General features: G+C 42.3%; 3 protein-coding genes across 3 annotated transcripts in view; 1 reads left to right on the top strand and 2 right to left on the bottom strand.

The window, feature by feature from the left end:
• The window catches only part of LOC126561516 (sodium- and chloride-dependent neutral and basic amino acid transporter B(0+)), a 40,178-nt gene extending 39,024 nt beyond the window's left edge, over window positions 1–1,154 (bottom strand). Inside the window, exon 1 of the mRNA XM_050217713.1 lies at window positions 1,099–1,154. Coding sequence (XP_050073670.1) covers window positions 1,099–1,131 — 33 coding nt within the window. The 5' untranslated portion in view covers window positions 1,132–1,154. The remainder of the gene's footprint in view (window positions 1–1,098) is intronic.
• The window catches only part of LOC126561389 (tectonin beta-propeller repeat-containing protein), a 445,867-nt gene that overhangs the window by 51,678 nt on the left and 367,031 nt on the right, over window positions 1–27,158 (top strand). The window lies entirely within an intron of this gene.
• LOC126562690 (RAB6-interacting golgin) lies at window positions 23,820–25,257 on the bottom strand. The gene is made up of 4 exons (XM_050219256.1): window positions 25,112–25,257; window positions 24,613–25,039; window positions 24,404–24,544; window positions 23,820–24,340 (listed from the first exon to the last, which is right to left on the bottom strand). Exons 1-4 carry the CDS (start codon window positions 25,185–25,187, stop codon window positions 24,076–24,078), a joined length of 909 nt encoding a protein of 302 aa, XP_050075213.1. The 5' UTR covers window positions 25,188–25,257; the 3' UTR covers window positions 23,820–24,075.

Genomic DNA, 27,158 nt, shown 5'->3' with positions numbered 1-27,158 from the left:
TCATTCTTTTCATTTCAAAGAAGATTCCGTGTGGCAGATATCAAGTATCATGCTTGGAAAAAAATACATAATTTTCTATGAAACACCTCTTCATATTTTAAAAAGAAGCGTTCAATAAAGCTTAATCGATTATTAAATCTGCACAACTTAGCTGCCGTGTGAAAATAATAACTTGTTTTATGTTTACCTTCGATTATAAACTTTGAGAGCCGAATTCTCGTTCTTGACAGAACTACTTCTTTTGCTGGACCATTTTATTTTTTCGAGCCACGGTAACTTCCTTCAAACACGCTTTGACGTGCCAATTCCTAATATCTATCACGATGTAATATGGACTTAAACCATTGGTCTACCATAATCGCTTAATTATTTGATTTTATCCGTAGCTGGATAGTCAGCTCGACGTAAGTGAAGACTGTTCGGATGGGATATAATAAACGGTCTTGTGAAGACCGACGCTGCTACTTAAGATAAGATGAATATTATGGTCTTATAGTTTTGTCAGTCACTGTTCGCCCTCCTAACCAAACAAGCCATTTAAAATATACCACAAAAGTCTCCATAAAACTCTTACTTTCCTTTACAATTTGCGTATAAAATTGTCAATTAGAAAGACGCATTGTTATCACAAAATTGCACGTAAGATAATGGCTATCACAGGACAGTACGAACCATGTTAACAAAATGCACTTACATTCTGTACCAATAACCCCCAATTTAATTTGACAAGATGTTTTAATTGCAAAGCAATGTTTCCGCAAGTGTACCACCGTACAAAACGTGCCATAGTTGTGCCATTAGGTGCCAATTGATTTCGCATGCCCCACTCTCCAAAAACATGGAAATGACCTTCGCGTCAAGGTGAATGTCAGCATTTTTCATGTCAACAGCTCGTAAAATGTATCGACAAACCCTCCCACAAAGAGGCGAAAACCGAAACGAACACTATGATAGCCAACTTCAATCGATATGGTGCATTTTTCGCTAGAATTTTTATATCCAACGGAATTCATTGCACCGTCGGGAGGGTTTGCATAACATTTCAGTTGCTGTCTTGCGTAATTTCATCCAATGGTCAGGGTAACCAACACCACTTACCGACTGTTTTGGCTCCTTATTTTTCCATTTCATGTTGTCACTGGTGAAAGGTGCCCGAGAACTTTGGCGGAGGTGATAGAATTCGATCGACGCGCACTGTGGTTAGCAAGGTCGCCTTGATGATGGGAAAGCACATACACATCAACACATACACTTTGGGGATTTAATTTAAACTTCGTACCACACTAAGCCCCGACTCGGATCTTTGCGAAACTTTTTCAAAATTAGCACAAAATTTGAAAGATCTTTCCGGATTTGTTCTCACTTGCTTTTTTTATGTTTCGGATTAGTTGTTGGTTCACTTTCGCTTACACTTTATCGGCACTGTGGGCCGATCACAACAAAACTGTGGGGCAGAGCACATCACCACCATGTTGTTTTCGCAAAAACATCAACCATTCCTGGAAAAATCGGAGAGGAATTATGGAACCGCTGGGAAAATGGTCGGTTGTCGCAATATGCTGGCTGGCTAGGTATGGCGTGTGTTGGTGGCAGTTTTGCAATAGTTTGGAGGTGTTTCGTTGACAGCAAAACGAACAGAAGTCCCACATAGGAGATGCCGGTGTTTTTCTTGTGCTGCTGTCTTTTTTTTTTACGTTTTACGTTTAGTGAGTATCCAAAAAAGAAACTGTGCGGGGATGTTTTGAGGAAATACGTTGACGCCTTTGTCTGCATACACCGGGAGGGGGCGACGGAGGTGTTCTCTAAACAATAGCTCCACAGCAAAAACACATACATAAGGTCCAGAACGGCGCTGGTTGAAAGGTGGAATGATGCAGCACCGTAAGAAAGGGACAGCCCAACCCGGTCAGCTCCGTTCACAACCCATTGCATGATTAATTCAACGTCTATAAATGCTCACTATAAAAACGTACCTCGAAAAAAGGTGCGGGAAAACCCTCTCTGAGTATGTCGCATGACAGCAATGGAAAAAATCGCTTTTTTCTCATGCTTTAAGCTGGTCCATGGGGGAGACAGGGAGTAGTGGAGCTTTGAATACAGCCCACGTGTACTAGTGCAGTAAACTTTTATTCTCCCACAGCAATATTTTGGCTAAGATAAAATAAGAACTTTTCTTTTGTGCCCTGTGATCGCAGATGGCGTTACATAAAATTGAAGCAAAACAGGAAAAATCAGACAAAAGTAATATCTACGACATTGTACTCTACTACGTGTAAAATTAAAGCAAAGTGTATATAAAGTTGGTAAATAACCGCAATTCCGAAACATTTGATTCTTTTCATTGGTAAAACTATTTGTGACCAATTTAGGCTTAATCTGCATACGCTTGCCGGTATGTTTCAATTCTTTCTTACACCTAGTCGTCTTCTACTCTCCACCCTAGTCTCAATTATGCCCTCCAAAAATATCACGTGTGAACATAAAACACAATCGACCCGCAGCTGATGTCATAACCCTTAAGTTGTTCCCTTCCTTCTTCAACCCAAAACACACATACATATACACACAATAGCACGATCGTGACGAAGCAATGCGCAAGCTCGGATAACTCAATTACGTCGGGATTACGGATGCTTTTGCTAAAGGAAAACGGGCTTCACACCATCGTCGGCGCTCCCCCGCCAGCATCTTGAAGTGGGTGGTGCGCGATCAATGAACACGCGCGGGCCGGGCGGGTATAGCTGGTAAACAATAACGTTGAAGATGCACTTAATTGTTGGCAAAGCAAGAAGATTTTGCAACGGTGGGCGTTATTTTGAGATGTCTTCATAGCCGTGTTTAGTTTTTCCGTCTTCTGTTGTTTGTGTTTCGCGAAACCGGACGCGGAAGTTCTTTTCGTTCGGACGAGACACAGGCATATAGGAATTGGTGCGGCATTTTTGCATCCATAAAGGGTATATCCCAGCAACAGACCACAGTTGAGGATGAAAACTGCAAAGAAAAACAGAGATGAAAAAAAAAACATACATCAAATAAGCGCATGTTGAATGTGTGTACACAAATATCGTAACATAACACTCATCACACCGGAAGCTTTTTCGAAACGTATCGATAGAAGCTGTAAAAAGCAAAATACGGAATCGAAAATGCATTCGTTTGGGTAACTCGTAATCAATATTTTGGTTTTATTTCAGTTATATTTAACAACTGCTGCGTTGGGGCATAGTTTCATATTTGTCAGATAATGTTTCATTGAACAATCTCAACAGTACATCACAGAAAAACACATCAAACGTTACGATTGGTACAATGGAATAGAAATACATGTGACATAATGATGGACAAGTGGCATGAGTCTCCAGAATCGATGCCAGTAATGAGTAAAACGTGACATTCGTACTAACATTTATAGAATGTGTATAGCTAACCATACAATGTCGCATATTTGCTTGTAGTAACTGAAGAACGCGTGACTGGTCATGAACAAAGTAAAACGGGCGTACTGTGGGCTTAAAAATTCCATTGCTGAGTGAGGTTTGCTAGACATCCACCGATCTACATTTTTTTTGAAACCTTAGCTTAAAATTATCTAGAAATATCATTTAAGTATCTTTTCAGTCAAATGTTTTTGGTCAATTAAAATTATTACTATGCTCGATGATAGTTCAACTGCAGGAATTACAGGGTTTCTGAGTAGAACTAGACAAGTGCGAGGCATTTCTAGACAACGCTCAAGATGAACTGGACAACCGTCGCCCTTTCTCGACAGTGGTCTAGTTGAACTGGACAAACGCTAGGTAGAAGTGGGCAATCGTCAAGTAGAACTGGACAGTCATATTAGAAATGGTTGGTGAAACAGTTGGTAGCGTTTCGGAAACGCTTGGTAAATATTTGGAAAGTAACCGTTGAAATACAATTTTTTTGTAAATACACATGTATAACATGCATTCAATAATAACATTAATATAGTTTGTTCTTTGAGCATGTTTGAAAGTGGTAAAACAAATGTAAATTAATTTTTGTACGTCTAATTTTATAGTTTGGATTCTGTAAAATATCCATGACAACAGCTACAAGAACTCGATTCAGTGATTATGAACAGAAATACAAATAATTTATTTTTACTTCACATTTTTAAACAAAACCATGTATTCGGATCGTAAATATATTTGGTGTGAAAATATACGCACGTTGGGGAATTATTTAAAATTGGAAATTAGCAAATATGTGTATTTCAGCAGCTATTTTTTGATTGAAAAAATTGCTAAGCGTTTTCGAAACGCTTTAAACCGTTTCACTAACCATTTCAAATATGATCTGCATATGACGATTGCCCACTTCAACCTAGCGTATGTCCAGTTCAACTTGACCACTGTCGAGAAAAGGGCGACGGTTGTCCAGTTCATCTTGAGCGTTGTCTAGAAATGCCTCGCATTTGTCTAGTTCTACTTAGAAACTCTGTATAAAGTCTCTGATTGTTCTTTACTCATTCTGCTTGTTTTCTTCTGGGCTTAGCGACCTATTAGCTCATGCTGGCTATAGATTGGCTTGCGAGACTTGCTGGTATCACGTAGTTGGATAGTCAGTCCTCATACGGAGGTACGGTCCGCATGGGATTTGGTCCTGCCGTGTGAAGACTGGCGCCGGAGTCGATTAGAGTATCTTTTAGACGAATTATTGGTGCTCAATAAAAAATACTGCTTTCCCTGCTTGCTGACAGTTGAACAACAGGAATATATAAAGTTTCTAGTCGTTCTTTACTCATTTGTTTTAATTTATTGTAAGTATGACGGTTTGTGCCGTAATTGTCAACATCCCATGTGGTGATTATGCAGATAAACTAGAATAATAGGGCATTTTCTGTCTGTTTTGTTTTTGTCTTTTGCCCAGTTAGTTCTTTACTGATTCCTAGCAAAAACAAAATTTCCACTGATGACTATATGTATACACACTCTTACTATAATAGTTAAGAATGGTTTGATTACAACTTATTTCAAATTTTATTCTTCACATTTTCTGAATGCTTTTCGCTGTTACTCAAATGGTAGTTTAAGAATATTACAGGGTTTCGATCCGTATAATGGAACTTTAAGATCGCTCAGTAGAATTGTTCGATTATTTCAAATGGAATATTGCCAGTTTCTTTGAGAACTTTGCAACGATGTAGTGAAACATTGCATTCAGTTAGGGGAAATTTGCAACTCAACTGTGGCAATTTGTAACCAGCTGTGGATTTTTTGCCGAGCGTTTGGAGCTCTCATGCTAAAAAAGCAAAATGAAAAATGCCATCCAATAATTCGTTGTCATCAGTACGCCGTATTATTCACGATTGAACGGGTTTAACGTAAAATATAATTGAAAAAGTTGCTTTAATCACAGCTTCTTTACCCATCGCTCATTGCAAAATTCTATAGTCGTGTGGCAAATTTCTTCTCAATGAATGCAAAATTCCATTACATGATTGTAAATTTCCACAACGAGCTCGTAATAATTAATTCCATTCTCCATTTGGAATATTCCCCTAAGCAATTCCATTGCGTGCATCGGAACCCTGTAAAGGATCATACTTAGTTAATACTGTAATGAATTTAATGTACAGCTTTATTAATACTACTCCTATTTTATCATGAAGGACACCATAATTACTAACCCACAAACACTTTCATCGGAAACCCTGAGCACTGTCGTTTACTTTATGGACTAAAGCCTCCATAAGCCTTCACCAAGTATTTCAGGTTATTAGCTTCGTAGTTTTCTTTACAACTTAAATGTGTATACGTTAGCAATACGGCCTGGACGTCCTTTATCAATAAAAAAAATGTGTATACGTTGAAGATCTCGGAAGAATTGTTGGTACTACTTAATAACCCTTAACATGATACATTAGTTAAATCAACCTGTTGTTTTACTATAAACATTCTGAGTAATTAAACCCCAACCATCCATATCCGAATCAATCAGAACATGTTTCTGGTGACAAAGCTAGACCGAGCTAGGTGAAACCGTATTTCAAACTGGAAACATGTGCCATGAACTGCCCCACAATCGTGACCGATTGCACGCGGCACGCTTCAGTTCTATTTGTAGCCACGTAGGACCGTGTGGAACAATAGGCCATAAAGCGAAATATGGACTGCATGTCAGTAAAAATCACAAAATCACGCACACGCCTCGAAGGTGAGCTAGCACCACCATCATCGGCTATCATCACCACCGGAAGCATATCCGAAGGTAAAACGAAAGCAAAACTGAAAGATTTACATGCTGATGGTGGTGGCGGCGGTGGTTGTTGATGGTGGCGCGCTGAAATCACCATTCGACAGGTTCATTCGACCAAATTTGCAACGATAAGTTGGCTCGCAATTACTCTACCTTCCGTCACTGAGTGGGCGGTGAGAGGTGAGAGTTTTTTTTTTCGAAATGGACACTAGAAATAAGGCGGAGAAATGGACTTGAGGTCAGCTCGAATGAAAGAAGCGCTGGACTCGATTGGAAGTGAAAAGCCGATCATTAGCCCAGTGACACTGTGATCTCAATCTTACGTGAGTGAGGGTGGTGCCACCCTCACTCACATCACATCGCATCCGAGCAGCAGGTGAGATTAGGACCAATCGATAAACACAATCAGTTTAACCTCTCGAGCACGCTGCTGCCTGGCAGTGATGTTTCCGATTCGGAAACAGCTCCCCCGGAAACATGACACCAACACCCGGGTCCATATTTACAGTCGGACCAATGCGCCATCTTATCGTAGTTGGTAACGATGAACGAAGCGGAGTCGGTGGCTGCCAACGGAGGGGGGGAGTGGTCAGAAGGGCAAATGATGTTATAGCCATGTAGGTACGATCAGCCGGAAACGCTCCGACACGCTACACTGGAAGCGCGATTGGTTTTTCTATTGCAACTTGCAGCCGAATGCAGTTGGCACGAATGCGGGAATGCGAACTGCCGCACCTGAAGCGGAAGATGATCGTCATCGGTTGATAATCGTCAACATTCGTCGCGAAACGGAATGCATCCTACTTTGCCGCGCCAACCTCGCCATTCCATCAACCAGTTGACCTTGTCTGAGGTGTGACCGATCTGGCAATGAGCTGGAGCCAGAAACAGGTTATCCCGAGGTGGATGATTAGACGATTTCACCGTGCACAGTGCACCGCTGTCGTTTACCGTGATTCCCTCTACTGGTGTCATTCTACGGAAAGCGGTGACTAAGATGACGAGGAGAGCCGCCGCACGAAAAGGGAGAGAAATCATTAGCATCATTTGCAGCTACGTACGTCCGAGCAGAATTGTACCACACAACACGAGAAAGGAAACGCTTAACGTTGGGAAGAAACCGGCAAGGACGAAGAGTGTCGCGCCCGACGGCAAGTGTCAATGAGGTCGACCCAACCATGCATATTCCACTGCTTTCCCTTCTGCAGAAACACTTCCCCTTTCGTTGGCGACCCGATTTGCCTCAAGCTGATGCTGATATGTATGTTTACCGAACGAATTCACACAATCCATTGTCGCTCCATATTTAATAACACTCCATCCGGGGTGTGGAATCTCTGTGTGGTTTTGGGAACAATTTGGAAAATGGAAACACTACGACAGACAATCACAACTCGCAGTGAATCAAATGATAGAAGCAGAAAGCTTATCTAACGGTACGTATAAGCTTATCTTGGCTGAAACTGCACTACACTAAGTGGTTCTTTAAACACAAAGAACTAGGCGCAGGAAGCAGAGGAGTGCAGAACTACGACAGCCAGCATGACGATGACGAGGTACCCCCACCATCTCTGGACGAAGTCATCAGTGCCATCAAACAGCTGAAATGCAACAAATCAGCTGGCAGCGATGGGCTGGTGGCCGAACTGTGCAAGGTGAGTCCGGAGAGGTTTTCCGCCATCATGCATCGGCTGATTGTTAAGATTTGGGATCAGGAAGAACTACCGGACGAATGGAAACTGGGTGCCATACACACGGTGAACAAAAAGGGCGACAGGATGGACTGTGCTTACTTCCGGGCCATCACAGTCCTGAATGCTGCCTATAAGATCCTGTCCCGAATATTCTTCTGCAGACTGGAGCCCCTTGCTACAGATTTCATCGGAAGCTATCAAGCTGGATTTATTGGAGGCAAATCGACAACCGACCAAATCTTCACTCTACGGCAGATCCTCCAAAAATGCCGGGAGCATCAGATCCCTACGCACTACCTGTTCATTGACTTCAAGGCGGCCTACGATACCATAGATCGGACCGAACTATGGAACACCATGCAGCAGTACGAGTTCCCTGGGAAGCTGGTACGGCTGCTAAAGGACTATGGACGGGGTGCAGTGCAAGGTGAGAGTTTCGAGCATGCTATCGGAATTGTTCGAATCTCACCGGGGTCTGAGGCAAGGAGACGGACTCTCCTGTTTTGTTGTTCAACATCGCTCTGGAGGGTGTCATGCGAAGCGCGGGCTTCAACATCCGGAGCACGATTTCCACCCGATCTCTCCAATTCCTTCGCTTTGCCGATGACATCGACATCACCTGACGAACACCTGCAGCGATGTACGAGGGGTACACCCGACTGGAACGCGATGCCAATAGAATGGAATTGAGCATCAATGCGACGAAGATAAAATACCTGATTTGTCAGGTTGGAACCTCTGACCGTGATAGAGCCCGGAATTCGGAAGCATAGTATCAGTTGACGGCGACGATCTCGAGGTGGTAGAGGAGTTCTGCTACCTTGGTACGATCGTAACTTCGGACAACAACGTAAGCAGCGAAATCCGAAGGCGCATTGTTCAGGGGAATCGTGCCTACTACGTACTCTACAAGCTCCTGCGATCCAGAAGACTCCAACAACACACGAAATACACGATTTACCGCACCATACGTCCGGAAGTCCTCTAAGGGTACGAGTCTTGGACTACGCTGACGGAGGACGCCAATGCACTCGCCATTTTCGAACGGCGGGTGCTAAGGACTATCTTTGGCGATGTGAGCGGGCAGGGCGTGTGGCGAAGGAGAATGAACCACGAGCTATCTGAGCTGTTTGGCGGTGCTGATATCCTGACGGTAGTCAAAGCCGGAAAGATACGTTGGCTGGGGCACGTGATGAAGATGCCGAACTCATGCCCCACCATCAGCCGTTCGGCACGAGGCGTAGAGGAGCACAGCGAGCTCGTTGGCTGGATCAAGTGCTGTCAAACCTGTCGGAGATCGGATGCAGCCGTGGATGTAGGACTGCAGCCCTAGACCGAGTTTCCTGGAAACTAATTGGAGACCTGGCCATGTCGACATGACGTGCTCAGTCCTGAACAGGCCAAGAAGAAGAAGTTAAACACAAAGATTGGTGGAAAATGAAAGAAATCGATAGGACATAAGTCTTAAGAATTAAGTCATCAGAAACCCTCATTAATCCTCAGAACAATCTCAGTGTTATTTCCAGAAGAGCCGCAAGTAGATTCTCAATCCTCAATTCTCAATTCTTCAATTCAAGTTCTCAATTGATGCATTTTTCACATCTTAAAACTTTCATACTCTTGCAGCAACCTCGGCCTGAAATGTTTAGGTTAGCTGGGGAAACTACAAAAAAAAAAGTTCTCCACAATCAATTATTCCCATACTCACATGAACCAATTGCGCGTGTACTTTACCCCAGCAGTGGAGATGGGTCTCCATGGGAAAGAGGTAAAGAGCGTAAAGAACAATTTACGTGTTTGTTGCATCTTTTGGCAGAGGCCGTGAACAATGGAACTTTCGGACCAAAAGCCCACCCCGCTCGAAACTGTTGCGTTTGCGAGCGGATTTTCTGCGTGCGTGTAGGTGGAAGCTACGATCGAGCTTCGAGACGAAAACAACAAACTACCCTTAAACACACACATACACACAGCTCCCCAGAATGCCAACAATTGTATGCGTGTGTTTGTGTATGCACAATGTAAACGATTATTTTCCAACCTTCTCCACCACCTCCTTATGTTCTTCCCAACCCTGCGAGACGCCCTACAGCCGTCGCAGAAACGCAATCCACATCAAATGATGAGTTACGCTCATTACGCTTCAGTCCCGAGACGCACTCTCAGTGGACATCACACGAGGTGGCGCAAGCAGGTGGCGACTTCCATCCTAATAGTCTCCCATTCACGTCATACGCAGCCCCCCCCCCCCCCTCGCCCCATCTATTCACGCAGCACAACAAGCGCCACATCTAAATGAGACTCAATGCCGCGTGCCTGACGATGTGCTTGTGCGCGGTTTGGCTGTTTTCGCACCACAACACACCTTCGCGTGACCCTTGTGGCTCGTCACTGTAATAAGAGGGTAGGTTCAACGATCACAGGTGGGGTGTGTGTTTTATTTGACCCTCCATCGAAAGTAATTTAACGTAAATTTGGGCAGTTATTGGACCGTAGATTTGTTTTCAACAAAAAACCTATCAAGCCTAACGCTTTATGTACTCGGTGGGGATGTGGATACGAAACTTTTCTGAAAAAGTTTACTGTTTTCAGTAATTCATAAACATAAAACGAATCTACATTATCAAAAAGATTCTACAGATGTCTACGGAAAACATTGTTTTGCCTTAAGTACAAACGACCTTTCAGCAAAAATCATCCACCAATTCTTCTGCAAGTTCTTGGTGTCCTCGGGCACAACTTCTTCACAATTGATTTATGCTGAAAACAAATTAGCAACTCTCACACCACACATCTCCTAGCGAGGGCTAAACGGTGTCGCAAAGCATCCACGGTTCCCTGAACACACGCAGGTCACGAGCACCGGTAAAACTTTATCGATTACCACGTGGGTAACGTGGCGTGCATGTGCTCGCGTCTCTCCGGTGTCAGAGCATGGATTTGTTTGTGAAAGCTTATTAAAAACTTCCTCCCGAAGAATCTGGCAAACGCGTGTCTTCCCCTCCATGAACGGTCATCTGCCAATATGCGACGATAGATTTATGGAAATTCTTGTGCACACATTCTCCGGCACTGGACGTTCGTGTCTGATTATCGTTCGACAAAATTATTGTGCAAGTCAGACGACCTTAGGAAAAGTTTCTTAATTAAAATCAGCTTTATTGTGGCAGGACAAAATCTTTTCCGAACACCTCATTACAGGGTTTCCGGATTGCGGAGTGAGCTATTGATGCAATCCGACTGAACGTTATAATTTTTTAAATTTATTTTGCTTTGATCGTTCTAATACAAGATACAGGATGTTACATAATGTGTCATTGTGAAGATCTTTCATGTTGGATTTAATAAATATGTCTTCAAACGGAAGGACCAGTATTCAAATCCCATCCGGACCGTTCCACCGTAATGAGAGACTAGCTATTCAAATGCGTGGTTTCGGCAATTCTAGTAGGAGATTCGATGAGATTCTGCGTGACCTTAGGGAAGATCATTAAGCCACAAAGAAAATATTTCTAAAAAAGAAAATATTTTTATGTCCCCAAGATTCCGAGGATTCCTCAAGTCGCGTGGCGCCTCAACTGTGAGGCAGTTTATTTTACAATTGTATTTATGTAAACATTTGTCAGCGTTTTAGTGTGCTTTTGCTCGTTAACTACTCGTTATTCTTTTGCTAATGACTGATCGCTCGCTTACAACACAAAACCGCATTGAGATTATTTCACGCGAACGAGCAACCTTCGACAAGAGAGTAGCACCTATTTACCACACAGCCATCCGCTATGCCACTGGTGCACTTGTCACCAGCCCGATTGATTCCCTCTTATGCGAAAGCGGACTCCTTTCTATGGAACATATCACCAACCGACTAGTGGAAGCTGCAGCTCGGATCCTTGAGAAAGGACTTGACGTAACTGCAATCATCACCAGAGCAAACGCAGAACTACAGACACTCACCAACCAACAACCTGCCATAGACTGGGAACTTAAAAGCTCTCTCCGGGGAACCGGAAATAGCAGCCACATAGGGTAAAGACACCCACTTAATAGAGACTAAATACAATTATTTCCATCATATCTTTACAGACGGTTCCGTTCATCTGGACTTAGCCGGCTGTGGGATCCACTCCACCACGGACAACTGCGCCATCAAACTTTCTAATCACACCTCCATCTTTTCCGCCGACGAAGGACTACAGACTGACCGACCGAACGTCATCTTCACCGACAGTGCCAGTGTTCTGGCTGCCCTGGAACACGGCACCTCCAAAGATCCCCACATCCAGCTCCTAGACTCCATACCTGCGTCCCCGACAATTTCTGTTGGATTCCGGGGCATTCCGGAATCAATGGAAACGAGAAAGCCGACCAACTTGCCAACGATGGTCGGCTCCGTCCTGACAAACCATACAACACCCTTTCACGCTGTGATGCCATCCGCTTCACCAACACCATCATCTCCCAACACTGGGACTCCTCATGGCACAACGTAGACCTCAGCAACAAGCTCCGTCCTATCAAGCAAACCACCTCTTCATGGGAAGATGTCGAATCCAGCCACATCCAACGAGTCCTTCACTCTGCTTCTGTGGTGTTGACATCACCGTCCGCCACATCCTCACCGATTGCCATGGATACACGACACACCGAGCCACCTGTCAACTAGAAACTGATTTAACGACAATCCTATCACCCGACAAACTCTAGCAGAACCGCCTCATTAGATTTTTACGCATCAGTCATTTATGCAAAGAAATTTAAGCAATAGTTTAAAGTTATCCGATACCATATGCCATAATCGCAAAAGTTTTCCATAATATTTAAGCCACATATACGATAGTTTTGTATTAGATTAAAGACATTTTTTTATACAGTAGAGAGGCGAATGTAGTCTCTAAGACTCAAAGCCTCTATGAATAAACTGATCGCTCGCTAGCTCACCAACTCCATGACAGGCGCATCCTGCCGTTTCCCGATCCCATTTTCAACAATGTTTCTGGAAGAACGCTTCGATTTGTACGTTGAAAATTTGTAAGAAACAGTTCGGGAAGGACTATTCCTGACTAATTTATTAAAAAATGCTTGTTGATGTGCTAGGTATTTGATTATTATGAGTGTTTCCAATTATCGGGTTTGGCTCGCGGGCCGGATTTTGCAAACCCCTGCTCTACTGAATTGTTTAAGAATACACGGAACAATTCCATCCATGCGATTGCTCAACCCATCTGTATGAGGCTAACAAGACAGCTACAGCTTTTCTATGAATCATAGCTTACGGGGATATAATTAAATAAAATCTCAGAAGAAACCTACTTTATCATTACGCTGTGAATAACTTAGTTTTTCCGTTCGAATTTCTCGCCCGCTTACGTAAGGTATTTTGTGGTGCAATCGGGGAAAAAGACCAATATTACATCCCGCTCAACTAGTCGTTATTCTACGGCACTAGATAAACCCCGCGAAACGGAGCCATCTTATTCAGTCAACTCCCAGAGTCATCCAAGTCCAAGTTAAGCCTGATGATGCTTTACCGATTTTTCCGTGCCAAAGCATGCTTCTTTCTGTGGCCTCTTGAGTAAGTGGGGAAGCCATCCGAGAATGGATGCACCACATTCGCCAAACTGTTGGCGGCGGTTCATGGGAAAATTGTACGGGTCAGTTGAAACGAACCAATCACTTTACTATCATCAAACGATTAACCGTTCCGCGTGGCAATAAATCACTGACGATTGGGTGGCGCTGGTGGAAAGGTAAATCAACAATTATTCGCGTGTGCATCGTCGTGTCGATTCGCGTACAATAAGGTGGCCAAAAACGGTGAACCGTTGGGGTAAAAGAAGCTATCCGATCGAAGCTCCAGGGCAGAGTGCTTTGCCTCCTACACGGTGGTGCTCCAATTGGAACGCCAATGCAAGGGCCTACGATCGCTAATTTATTCACCTCACCCCACGAACCGATGGTTGCCGGGGATCATCGCTGTGGAATGGAGGAACCGAACTAGCAAAAGCATAAGCGGACGAGGTGTTAAATGGGTGTTGCTTCTATGGAGTATTTCCGTAAGGAAGAACCACGAACACAACACCTCGCACTTTCGCACCTTCCCCCCCGTGATTTGTTTCGTTTTGAAGCTTTGGCCCACTCGGCATGTTAGGGAATTGATGGTAATTGCAAATAACCTTCCGCCCAACCGATGACACCAAACCTCACGCATCCGTGAACGCGATGAATTGATGCTCGCCGTGTGTTTGGTGAATGATAATTCGATTCAATGAAGCGCGTACTATTTTACTCTGGTTGGGCAAACATAGAACGCGGGTTGTAGAAGATTTGAAGCAAACATCGCTCTCCAATCGCCAACGGAATGCACACCACTTCCAGGAAGAGCCCTCTTGACGGGCCCTCGGAACGCGGAGTCATGCATACGATGCAATCGGAAGGAAAAGTAGATCAAGTTGAGTGCGGACGTTTGTCACATGATGCATGGCACACACTGCAACGACGCGTCCTGTTTTGTATGCTAATGATGCCATCCCAAACAAAGCAGCAAACAATTAACATTCAATTCGCCAGCCGTGCGTCTTCCGATTGACTCATCCGCAAGACCCCGGCATTGAAACCTTCGGAACGGGCAACGGCCACCGCAATATGGGCAGAAAGGCGGTCCGTGAACTTGCTCCGCCGCGCGGTTTGGCTACTTGTTTCGATTGCTTCCTTACATTGACCATTGCCGGCGGGGGGGGGGGGTAGACCGTTTTACGCCGTTCGATCACTTCTTTCTGCCGTCTCACACCAGGTAGAAGACAGGCGGAGGTCCGAAACTACAACTTTAAGCCGTACGGTTAAAGGCAGCGCGGAGGCTCATCTTCGTTCCGGTGGTTGGATTGGACGCGGACCGTCGGGTCGGGTCGGAACCCCTTTCCGAACAAAAAAAAAGCAAGACATACCTCGCGCCTCATCAGCGAGTCCCGCCGCTCGCTCATCGTCGGCTGGAAATTAATTGGTTTATAAGTATGATGACCGTAGCAAAAATTGTGGTTTGCGCCAGCCAGTTCTTGACTGTTTGATGGAAGTGAATGTTTGACCACTTCTTCCTATGTAGACCGTGTAATTCGATATTCTTCTGAAGATGTACTAATGAATACACATTTAGCGGCTACCTACCGTTAAGAGTGTTGATGATTTTGTTTTTAATTTTTTGAGTTTTGTTTTGATCTTCATCAGGAAATTCTACGTTTTTTTATTTTAAAACATTATGAGTTATGTATTATTATGTATTGTAAAGTTTTTTCAGCAAACTATCAGAATTAGTTCAATCGCAGGGTCCTAGCTACGCCTTTCAAACCGCAGCCGTGAAATGTAATCCAATGTGAATGGAAAAGGACGAATTTAATCGCTCGATGACTCGACCATCAATTCGGTAAAACGATCAACCCGATGGATCCCCCACAGGAGGTAACGGATAAACCGTATGTTTTGGGAAACACAAGACGCACATGGCGGGCTTCCTCCTGTCCAATTAAAACAATAAACTATGCACATCGTAAGCGGTCGGAACCCCATTCTGGTAAACGTATTTCAGAGGCCTTCCCGGGGGGTTTCCTTTCATATAAGAAAAACAAAACAAAACAGACCCTTTATCCGTTTGTTTTCTTTACAAACACAAGGAAAATGTGCTGTTTTGATCGTTTAATCATTCAGCCCGATCGGTTTTGTGTAATAGAACCTTTTCAAAACGTACGAATATAAAATACCAGCAGTAAGGTTTGTTTTCTATTTAAAAAAAATAGTGTTCTATCGCTGTAAACGATCGAATTACAGCTATTCTTCACATAGTTAAAGCACCGTATAAAGGACGAATTTACGCTGATTTTAAATCATTCAGACCAATTTACAAAAGGAAAGATACACATGCATGCATCTCGCTAGACGTCGACATAAACCAAGCCATAAAGAAGACTAAGGCTCCATACGAGCGCTTCGATTTTATGACTAAACTACAACCTCAGCGGATCAATAGTCACATCAAATATGAACTCAAATACACGAAGGAATTCACCATTAACCATTCGTGGGTTAAACGGGGCTATCTGAAGGGTGACCAACCGTAAAAAGCTCCCGAATTCGGTAAGGTTCGGTAAGGCTACAAATTGGATTGTCATCGAACCTCCGGCATAGGAGTGTTTCCCCGTACACGATTGTGTGCGTATTGCATGTTTATGCGAAATCGATTGGGGGGGTAAAAAGGAAGCCACCTGACCCCATATGTCAAACTAGCCGTTCCGGTAGTGACCTTCCGTAGAGATGAGAGAGCAGCAACGGATGTCTCATCGATTTCAACCGAAAAAAAAAAAACAAAAATCAATTTTGATTTCAATCCAATTGGTGTTTGTCGCTTCAAACAAATGCCCAACGCACTGAATGCAGTGTGCTCGTCTGGTGAAGAAGTATTTCCTGCCCACGATGCACCTGCGCCGATCTGTGGTGTGGGAGAATTTGTTTCACCCGGAAGTGAACCAATGCATGCGCGTCCGTTTACTCAATTTGACTTGCCCTGAACTATCTCGCCGGTACCGGTACACACTGGGTATCCCTTTCCCTACGGTGATCGTCACTATATTTACCTTTTTCAAACATTCAGCATGACGGGTAAACAGTTTGCCTCGTAATGTGTCACACTACGTTGCTACAACTCCCTCTCCAGGGAACGAGCGCAATGGACGTCCTCATGGACGTTAGGGACTGGAGCTGGAACATAGAAGAAGCCAGAGACCATCGGTAGGAAGATAAAAGAAAGAAAAAAAAGAACGTTGAAGAACGATGCAGTAGAACACTGGTGAATAATTCATAATTACTTCGTGCGTTCACGCATCACATCCCGCAACGCGGTGAAAGATGACGCCGCCGGAAGAGGAAGCGAGATGCAATACGGAACGAAAAGAAGCTTCGGAAAGCCTTAAAGAAGGAACCACCCTCGGCGTACAGTACACAGCAGAAAGACCCATCGTAGGACAGTGTTCTGCACCCGAAATTGTAAGGAACCCTGAGTTGAGACAGCACAGCGTTGACCAGTACCAACACCCATAAGGAAACACCATCACCATCAAGAAAGGCAGAAGAGCAACAAGGGCTTCTTTATTGGCAGTAGCGACGATCACCTGCTGACCGAATTCGTTTCCTGTGCCGGAAAAAGATTGAAGATTTTATCCAATTTCTACCTTTTTAGCAGTTTGCCCTTTCAAAACGATGGTACACACAAAGAGGCAACCGAGTGAAACATTTGGTTTAAGTCACATTTGGGTGATATAGCTTAGTTTTCTTTATTTTGGAGTATGCAAAAATAAAAATTAAAATATTTTTTTTAGTAAAAAATAAATTTAAATGTCTACCGTATTCATAATCCAACGCTTTATTTTTTGTTCTGTACTCCAAAGAAAAGAAGAATCTGGAAATCCCAAAAAATGTCGATGTTTTTTTTTAAATGCCTAAGAAAAGCCTTCTTTTACCTGTTTGAAAAACACGGAGATTTGAAATTGCTATCGCCAAGGCTAAATTGAACAGCAAAGCTGCTGCTAGAAGGTCTTAATCTCATTACGATGATGAAAGGGTTTCCTTAAGGGCATTGCAATACTTTTGGCCTGTGTTAGGAGGAACACACCAGCGTACAAAACCGGTTCAAGGATGATAGCGTTTTCACCTTCAATTTAAACACACGCTTCCTAGTGGGGCAGAGTTTTTTTATTGTTGTTTGTTCCTTTCGTCTACGGAATTTTGATTCCCATTTAACCCGCCACGTCCAAAAGCCAACAAGGGACGGGATGCGGATACAAAATTTGGTTGTTTTCTTGTTCGATTCTTCACGATTAGTTTGTTGTGTGGTGTGGTTAGCATCGTTAACAATAGACTCTAACTCTGCAGTGCATCATTCCTTCGTGATGTTGTGTGTTGCATGACCTTCTCGGAAGGGTATAAATAATATAATTCAAGGAATACAACAACAACAAAAAACTTATTCTCATTTCGGGTAAAAATTCAAGGTTTTCCAATATTATGTTTATGTCATAAATTAGGTAGCAAGGCGTCAAGGTTTTTCATCCTCAAAATATGGGGAAATGCAAAAGAATCGTTTTTAAAGTTAAAGAAGACCTACGAGGTTTACTTTAAATATGACAAAGTGAAGAAATGGGATCCGATGGCCGAGTCCTGTCAGTTGCACTGGTCTTTACGCAGTAAAACCGTGTATCAAATCCCATTTGGACCATTCTCTCTCGTACATTTATTGGCAGAGTACTGGCTGTTCAACTTAAATTGTAACAGTTCAAGCCTAATAACCCACTAATAAGCTAAGCAGAAGAAGTAAATAAAATATGAAGGCTTATTTCAGACTTGTAAATGCATTATTTCCAAAGTTACTGTACATTTACGGGTAATTCAAGTTATTGTAGTGATAAAGAGAAACAAAAATAAGACACTAAACAGTAATTTTTTGAATGCTATACATATTTGAACGGAAGAAGCACTGAATCTCGTGTACATGAATAAATTTCATATCTGTGGTCAGGATAATGTAACACAGGATATCTCGAGATTTTTGTACGCTTGCCCATATATTTTTGTTTTCGTTCCGAGGTTTTTTGACGCGTTCCCAGATATACATATGTGTTCTTGTCCTACAATTTTCTAACACATTGCCATATCTTTTTGTTTTCTCCTATTGATTTTTTATTTCGTTTTGGTATACTAGAACTTGAAACAAGTTATATTTACAGTTTTATCTATAGAGTTCGTCCGAGTGCTTTTTATAAATTTTTTACAAATTCAATCTTAGTCCTTGCATACCAAAAGGAAATAAAAAATCATATATATAAATATATTGAGACGTGCCAAAAATTTGCGGGACAAAAACAAATATATGACAATACGGCACTGGACCGTCATAATCAATTGTAAATAAATAATAAAAACAAATATATATGAAACGCGTAAAAAAATGCAATTTTTTTTGGGATCTTTCGGTAAAAAAAACTATACGAGAGGGTCAAAAATTGCTCAGATATCCTGTAAATGTGGAAAAAAAAAATATTTTTTTAAATGTCATCTTACCTTCGTTCGTCTCACAACGCCGCCTGATTCCAGTTTGCTCGATGAGAGGTTCAAAATTATGCCATCGGCTCAATGATTGACCGAAGCAGGTTCATTGCAACATGTATGCCCCGCTTGCTTGTGCGTCGTGTAAACTTCACAGGATCATTGGTTTTTCGGTCTGTCCGTTAGCAGTCCGCTGACGACTCGCAAGTACCACAATTGCACAAATAAATAGCCTCGCATCGACACCGTTTTCGACCGATTGCTGGATTGCTTTACTGGTGTGATCGATCGTCACGCATTGGGCGCCAGAGCAACACAGAGCAGCCGGCTCATTAGATACAAAATGTGGCTTATTGGAGGGCCCTCCGGTTGCCAACCGATCGGCCAAAACTACGATGGTGTGACACTTCGAATCCACGTCAGACGGTAGATGAAGCAATCGATTTTCACATCCGCTGTTTAGTGTGGCACAGCCTCGTGGAGCTTTTGTTTGCCTCGATCTCGCACACACTTGCTATCGATACGCGTGGTAAGTGTGTGGTAGAGCGCCCCATGGAGACGGATGTTCCGATTCGACGTAACCGCTTGCTCTAACACATCGCTATTGACGGCGAAGGTTTTATGGGCTTCTTCAAAGCCTAAGTGACGCGAAAGATGTTGATGATATTGATTGCGCCGTGATCATCAATCTACACCACCACAAGCTTGACAAGTGTCTTGCAGTGATCACGTTTTCTTCTATTGTCTTATCAGACATTTGTACGGCGCAAGGATAACGCTATTGATTGTTGAGCAAACACAATCAGAGCTCGACGAAAATTTCAAAATAATAGAATGGTTTGCAGATAGAACGGAACCTTGCTTGCATCGACACACACACTTGAAATACATTGTTTCTTAGTAATGTTTAAACAGCTGCAACAATCTGGTGTTTTATTTTTTACTACAAGAACATGCACAGAACCTACGTAAAAGCTTTGCTCGAAACTTATTTCGTCACATTTCAAAAAATTCCTTCACCACCATCGCCGCACAAATGTCGCGTCAATAAAGTAATCTACCCGCAAACAGAACGGCTCTTGATCTCTTTGCTGTTATCCATCGGAGAGAACAAAAAAAAAGTACCCGCCAAAAGGCACGCAATTATCGTAAAAATAGTGTTCTGCATTTGTTACTTTTAAAAGTCCCGGACACCGCAAAAGCGGCATATGGGAGCCACAAAAACAACACCACCAAACCAACAGACTGACTGCTGCACCAACACGCTAGAAGCTAGCAAAGCTAGCACAGGGGGGTATAGAAGAAATAAAACCTTACCCACTTGACTTGGCTGGAAATATCGTTACGCCACAAACACACACACTTGCGATAAGCGCGGCACGCGGAGCACGTTTCGGTTTTGCGAACGATTTTTCTCACGTTAAAAACATTTGCCAAGAACGATTCGGCGCTTTTTTTTTCTTGTTAAACGCACTCAAAAGCAACAGAGAACGACACACAGCGCTGGGACGACACGGGAAACCGGAAAACGCACACTGCACAATAATAAAAACTGCATACACTTAGGAGCATCCTTTTCCATTCGGTTAACAATTCTCTTTGCTGTTGAGAATGCAGTTACAGAAACAAAATAATATTGAAAAAATTCACACAATTATTTCACTTCACTTGTTAGCTTACACACCACTAAGGAACGGAATCGTATTTTATTCGATTTCAATTGTTTTGATTTGCGCTGAAGATTCCGGCATGCACGAAGGACACACGCACCGAGACCGGACCGAAACACAACCGACGAGGCACGCGAATAAAATGAAAGTGTGTGTACACGAACTCTGCGCTGTGGAGGAGATCGCACGCACAGGTTTTTTTTTTCTCTCCGGTACACCTGAGCAGCTAAAGTGCAGCTTACACACATACCGAGCTTGTTGAGAGAGCGACACCGTGTGCTGTTGCTCTCCGTGTGTTGCTAAGGTAGCGTGAAACATAGCAGAGAATGAAATGGAAAAAGTTTGCAATCAAATCCATGTAAAAACAGCTTAACGAAGCCACCTGTGCCACCAGGTTAAGAGAATGGAGGTAACTCATTTAAATGACAAGCTTCGTCTAACGGTCTATAGTGCACCGATAGATTTATGGAAATAATTTCACATTAACGTGGTTGAAAACTGTAATAAATTGTGCACATAATTATTTGTTAAAAGACCACTCATTATAAAGTATTTGAAAACACTAAGTGCGTCGAGAGTAGAGATATCGAATCTAGGTTCAAATTAAAACACAAAACAGATTTTTTGCACCTAAATTGTTCTGCCCGTTAGAGTGTTAAAACGTACATACTTTTCCCTAAATAAAGCTTCATTACCATAGAACGAAAGTACCGCTCAAACTCTAAGCGAGTTTTACAGTGTTAATTGGGTATTGTAAAATCAGGTGAATCCCATCTGGGCCGGTGTCGCGTAGTGAGGACTGCCAATCCTACTACGTGGTATCAGCAAGACTAGTAAGCTATTCGATGGCAGGCGTGACCTATTGGGTCGTTAAGCCAACAAAAAGAAAACAGGTGAAAATATATATTTTGTGGAACTTGCGGCGCTCTCTAAGGAAGGAAGGTTCTTGATTCACGAAATTGTTGGGTAGACGAAAAACGAAATTGACAACTCCTGCACAGACACTGTGACCCTTTTTTGTGCAAGTAGGTTCAAAGAACCTACAAGATTTGCTACGTTCTTTTGAGAAAAACGCTTCGATTTTTTACGAGGATGTTTGGATTAAGATGAGGTCTATAATTTCCTATTGGAGCAGTTGTTTTGTATCAGGGTAATAGGACGTATACTTTTGAGAAAAGACGACCCGCGACAGGCCTGGTTCAACACATTTTACAAATGACAGTAAACGGATCAGAGGAGCCAGAACGAGTACTGCATTCAAACAAAGTCTAGAAAATAATCCTACCAATTGCACCGAATCAAATGTTTTTAATTACCTTATTTAAATAATGTGATGATTGTTAAAATTTCGAGGACTTCAACGCACTGGTGGATCTCACACACTCTCAACAGGTTCATAGCGGAAAAGATAAAACTTCCCAAAATTTATATCACTTATTAGTACTCGTTTAAACCATACGAAACGATTACGATTAGCCCACACCATTTATCATCAGCCAAATAAAACTTACATCCATCCAAGAGTATCCCACATTTCTACAAAACGACTCTTCAACGTGAGCAGAATATGTGTAGACCGCGCTGAATAAGCTTTACACCTTGAGAGAGCGGTTCCTCTTCAGAGAGCGATGCAGTAGTAGAGATAGAGAGAGAGAGAGAGAGAGAGATGCAGTTCTGTTCGAGCAGCAAAAAAGTCGTTTTGAACTTGAAGTCAGTTGCAGTTTGTTTGTGTGTGTGTGTGTGTGTGTGTGTGTGTGTGTGTGTGTGTGTGTGTGTGTGTGTGTGTGTGTGTGTGTGTGTGTGTGTTGTAATGTCTATTTAAATCACTAATTGTTCATACATGTTTGTACAGTACAGCAATTTCAAACGATTGAGTTCTTGTTCGTTAATACATGCCATATTTGTTACTTTTTCTTCTCAACAATCGATCGTAGTTTCAAGCACAATATCCAACTATATGCGAAAAAGTCAAATTTTTAACCAGAAAATTAATTGTTTTCCTTTCAATTTTTCTTTAACTTTTACAGTCGAGCGCTGCGTATACAACTTCAAAGGTGTCACCATATCGAACTTCAGCTTTATGCAACAAACCGTTGAGGAAGCAATGCGATCCTCAATCCGGGGCAATGTTCAGCTATTAACGATAAGCGACATAGCTCTAATACCCAACACAGAAACTCTCATTCTCAATCGAATGCAGTTTTAATGATGTCGGCGTCGCAGCGGATGGCAAAACTGGTAGTACAAGTAAATACACTACTACTGCTTGCACCTGTGTGCAATGATTGGGTCCGACCCCCGTCCAATCTGCAATACCGCAATGGCAAAGACGCTCTAGAAAGACTTGCAACAGTTCGCTAAACTAGTACAGCTGGCTGGTTGCATAGACTGCTCTCCGTAGGCTAGCGTCATCAGTCGCTCATTAGGTGCATTTTGTCAATTCCAACGCAACGCTTCCCTGCCGCATCAAACATGTGACGCGAAGCTTATTTGCTGGAGGATTCACTTTCAGTTTTGCTTTCGCTCATTCGCTAAGATTTTCTGCATTGCGTTCCTGTTTTCCATCCGTTCGTAAATGCGACCATAAACATCGATATCAATGATTTCTTTTCTACGAGTGATGATTGCAGTGCTTTCGCCGTGATGGTTGGTAATGACTTTATTGGTTCTTCGGGAGATAAGCTAAAGGAGCACTTAAGAATTATCATTGATTATGAAAAAAAATACGTTAAAAAAGACAAATTCGATTGAAAAGCAATATATTTCTCAATCACAATAATTGTACAATTGATTGCCTTTAAAACTGGTTTGTGTAAATGCCTGGACACTTTTTGTATAGAGATAGATAAAAGTATATACCTGTGAAGTACCTCGTACGATGCCAATAAATTAGCTAAACTTGTTTTATTCCTCTCCGGAAATGTTACTACCACTCGTTTCTGCAGGTTTTTAAAATGGAGTACTTTGCATGTAAAGTGTCATAGAAAATAGATATAATATCGTTTATTGTCCGTTTAGTTCGCCGTATTCTCCTGTTGCCTAGGCTTGATTCATAAATTGCAATATTCTAACAATACTTTAGAGTGTGTGCCCATGAGTACTATCCATTCTTAATTCTAACATTGCTTTTTCCATGTTACCTTTATCTGTTCCTTGTTGCAAGAGAAAGCTGGATTTAAAATGCAAACAATAGATTAATGGTTAAAATGCATCAGAGGCAAGAAGTGTCGTGGAATAGTGCCCAATAGTCTTATAGCTTTGGAAGTACTAATAAAAAAGGGACAGTCCAAAGGACTACATTTTAACGAGATTTCTTTTCCTGTCATCAGATTTGGTTGTTTGTTAGTGCGCTGTGTCACCTTCCGTAAGCCGTATCACAGCGTGAATTTAACTTATCTATCAGGGAGCGTTAGTTAATTGTGTGGCGATTGGGTGCTGTCTGGTTCCGTCGTAGCGTCCGTTGCACCGGTACTATTTCCATTGATCGTATCATCAAAATTATCGTTCACCGAAATACCTACCTTCTCCATCAACTCGGACAAACGTTTCGCTTTCCGTTCCTCGTTGTGGGATATGATTGCACACAGATGTTCGGTTAGCATTTCCTTCTTTTCCAAAGCTTGGTGGAGTTCTACCTTGGCTTTCAGGAAAAGGTTCTCTATAGTAAGATAATTTTTTCTGTAAAAAATAAGAATTTCGTTTAGAACTCACATACACCATCATAAAGAACGATCGACTTACTCAACGTTGGAGAAGTGCATACTGGCCGCATCGATTTGTTTGCGTAAAATTGCTACATCCGATGCCAGCTCGGAGTCTAGTTTGCTGAGTTCTGATTTTATCTCCTGAATTTTGTTCGCTTCTGCTGCTGTTTTTTGAGCACTGAAAAAAAAAACGCAATGGTTACGAATGTTCAAACTGCATATCGCGGATGATTCACGTGATCTTACTGTTGCTCTATCGCTTTATGAAGAATGTCTCGCTTTTGCCTATTCTGTTCTTCCATCATTTTTCGCTGCTGTTCAAAATCCTTCAGCGACATGCCTTTGAACGGAGTTAGCACATCGTTAAGATTCGTCCGCAAACCAGCCACACCCGGTGCACTGCAAGCAACGGAAGATGGTTCCGGATTCCTGCCTAAGGTTGATGCATTCGGCAGCACTAAAATCGATTCGTCCTCTGGAGCGTTCATCATAACCGGCAATGGTTTAAAGGCAACAGCTTGTTGAAGTGGATGCTGAGGATAAATGCTTGAGTCGACGCAGCTGACTGTACTAAGGTCGCCACTATTTGCCGTTGTTGGTTGTGGAACAAATTTCACCGCGCCAGGCGGTACTTTTGGTTGCCTGTTGTTGTGGGGACGCGACAATTCCTTAGCTAGAAAAAATATGACCTATTTCGTTCAAAATTTCACGCACATAACACCGTACAATAACTATAACTATTTACCCGATTCTTTACCACCGGCCTGCCGGGTAATCTTAAAGATATCATCGTCAGAAAATCCAACAAATTGTTTGGACATTTTGAGTAAGAAAAACCTCGTAAATGCAACAGTTGTGTTCTGAAAAGCCCCCACACAGTTTGTTTACGTAGACGCTGTCAAAGATGGCTTGCCCAAAGTGTCAAACTGTTACGCCAGGACAAGATTACTCGTGCTGAGGTGTGCCGAAGCAAACGTATTCCACTGTGCGACAGCAAAAATAATCATCGAGATTGAATTTGACAGTTGCGCCACAGTTTATTCGGCTATTATGTATCGTTTATAACCGTTTTTAATAACTTTAACCGAATCACATCTCATCTGTACCGTTTTCTAATACTTAGGACTAATCATACAGTCATGGACTCGATACTATATGCCACCGATACTCATGATCCATAAACCTCGTTGATTATCCATAAACCACGCTTTTTTGGTGTTCAATGTCCTTCAATGGGCCTAAAAATATTTTACCAGTTGGGTTGTCTGATGTAATTCTCATAACATAAACCTATTGAATGAATACGTTATACAATAGTTATAGTAGTAATATTATTTACAATTGATTATTACGGTCCAGTGCCGTATTGTCCATAGTAGTAACATTTTTTTTTTTTTTTTTATTCATAAGGGACGGCCAGGCCGTATTGCTTACAATAAACTTAAAATTAGTATACTCCTTTCCTCTTTGCTGGGAGACATTTCCTTCTCCGAGCTGTGAAAGGGCACCATATCCCGGGTGTGCTCGGTTGTTCCGTTGCGTAAGTTCCGTCATCCAAAGCCAAAGTCGTGTTCCTAGCGAGGGTCTTATCATGTGAGGGTAACTTATCCCGGGGTATGTCAGGCGTTTCCATGCTCGTGGTCCAGGTGGTAGCGGGGGTCTTGATCGTTTTCCATTTCGAAGATTCCTGATTGTGTCCAATCTTGAAGTCTTCCTCTCCCTTTCGCTGGGATGTCCATCCATAGCATTGGCCGCTGCAACTGCTTCCATATGGTACCCAACCCTTCACGCATCGTACTCATTCATACATTCATTCATTCATTCATCCATTCATCCATCATCATTCATACAAGCGAGGTACAACATATATAAGACAGACAAACAGTGGGAGTAGTGGGGGGGAAGGGGATCACACTAATAATCCGTTAGCACGGCAGAAGAGAAAGATTACTCTCAGGATAGTAGTAACATTAATATCATTACAATAGTAATTTTATTACTCAAAAACCTGACTGATAATCTTCCTATCATTAGAAGCGTTTTGCCAGCCTTTGACAAAACTCGTGTCTCCTAGTCGTGTCCAAGTGGCGAATGACAACCAATAGGTACAAAGTCTCTATAAAATAAATAAAAAAAAGTATCACTTAGGCGTATGTGAGTTCTGTACAAAGTAAAATAATTACATTAGGCTGTAGTATGACCGATTGTAACCAGAACTCTTGAGCTTATCTCAATATCTACACTGTAAACAATACTTACCGTTGGCTTAAGAGAGACGAATTTTCGGGCAGCTTCTTCAAAGATGCTTCAAATACATCTATACATCGTCCTGCGTAAATTTATTATCTTTTCTACGAATCTATTTTATTAAAATACACGACATTTTTGTTGATCGCTTGAGCTGTTGTTTCCTTCGTTAAAATTAGTTGTTTCCTTTTGCAAGATCGCTTGAATTTCATCATATGTTTGAGCATCATTTAAAACAATAGGATATCTTATATAACAATAGGAAAATATCACTTTGAAGCCAAGTTGATGTTGATCATTATCATTCTTACGAACCTGATAAGTTTTGTCGGCGCCTTCAAGATTCGGGCACTTCATGAGAAGGATAAGTCTATGGAGAGGAAGCTTAGATTTGATCGTTTGACAATTTTAACCGGCAGGAACTTTCAACAGAAATTGTGGTTCACAGTCTATGAAAAGGATAGCAGTCACCAGCGGGGTTAGTAATACAAGTAGCCTCCTAAAAGATGCCACCTGCATTAAACTAACACACATATGGTGAAGCG

This window comes from Anopheles maculipalpis, chromosome 3RL, assembly GCF_943734695.1.
Source record: "Anopheles maculipalpis chromosome 3RL, idAnoMacuDA_375_x, whole genome shotgun sequence".
Taxonomy (NCBI): Eukaryota; Metazoa; Arthropoda; class Insecta; order Diptera; family Culicidae; genus Anopheles; species Anopheles maculipalpis.
The sequence above is the reverse complement of the archived record's forward strand: the minus strand, read 5'-3'. Positions and strand labels throughout refer to the sequence as shown.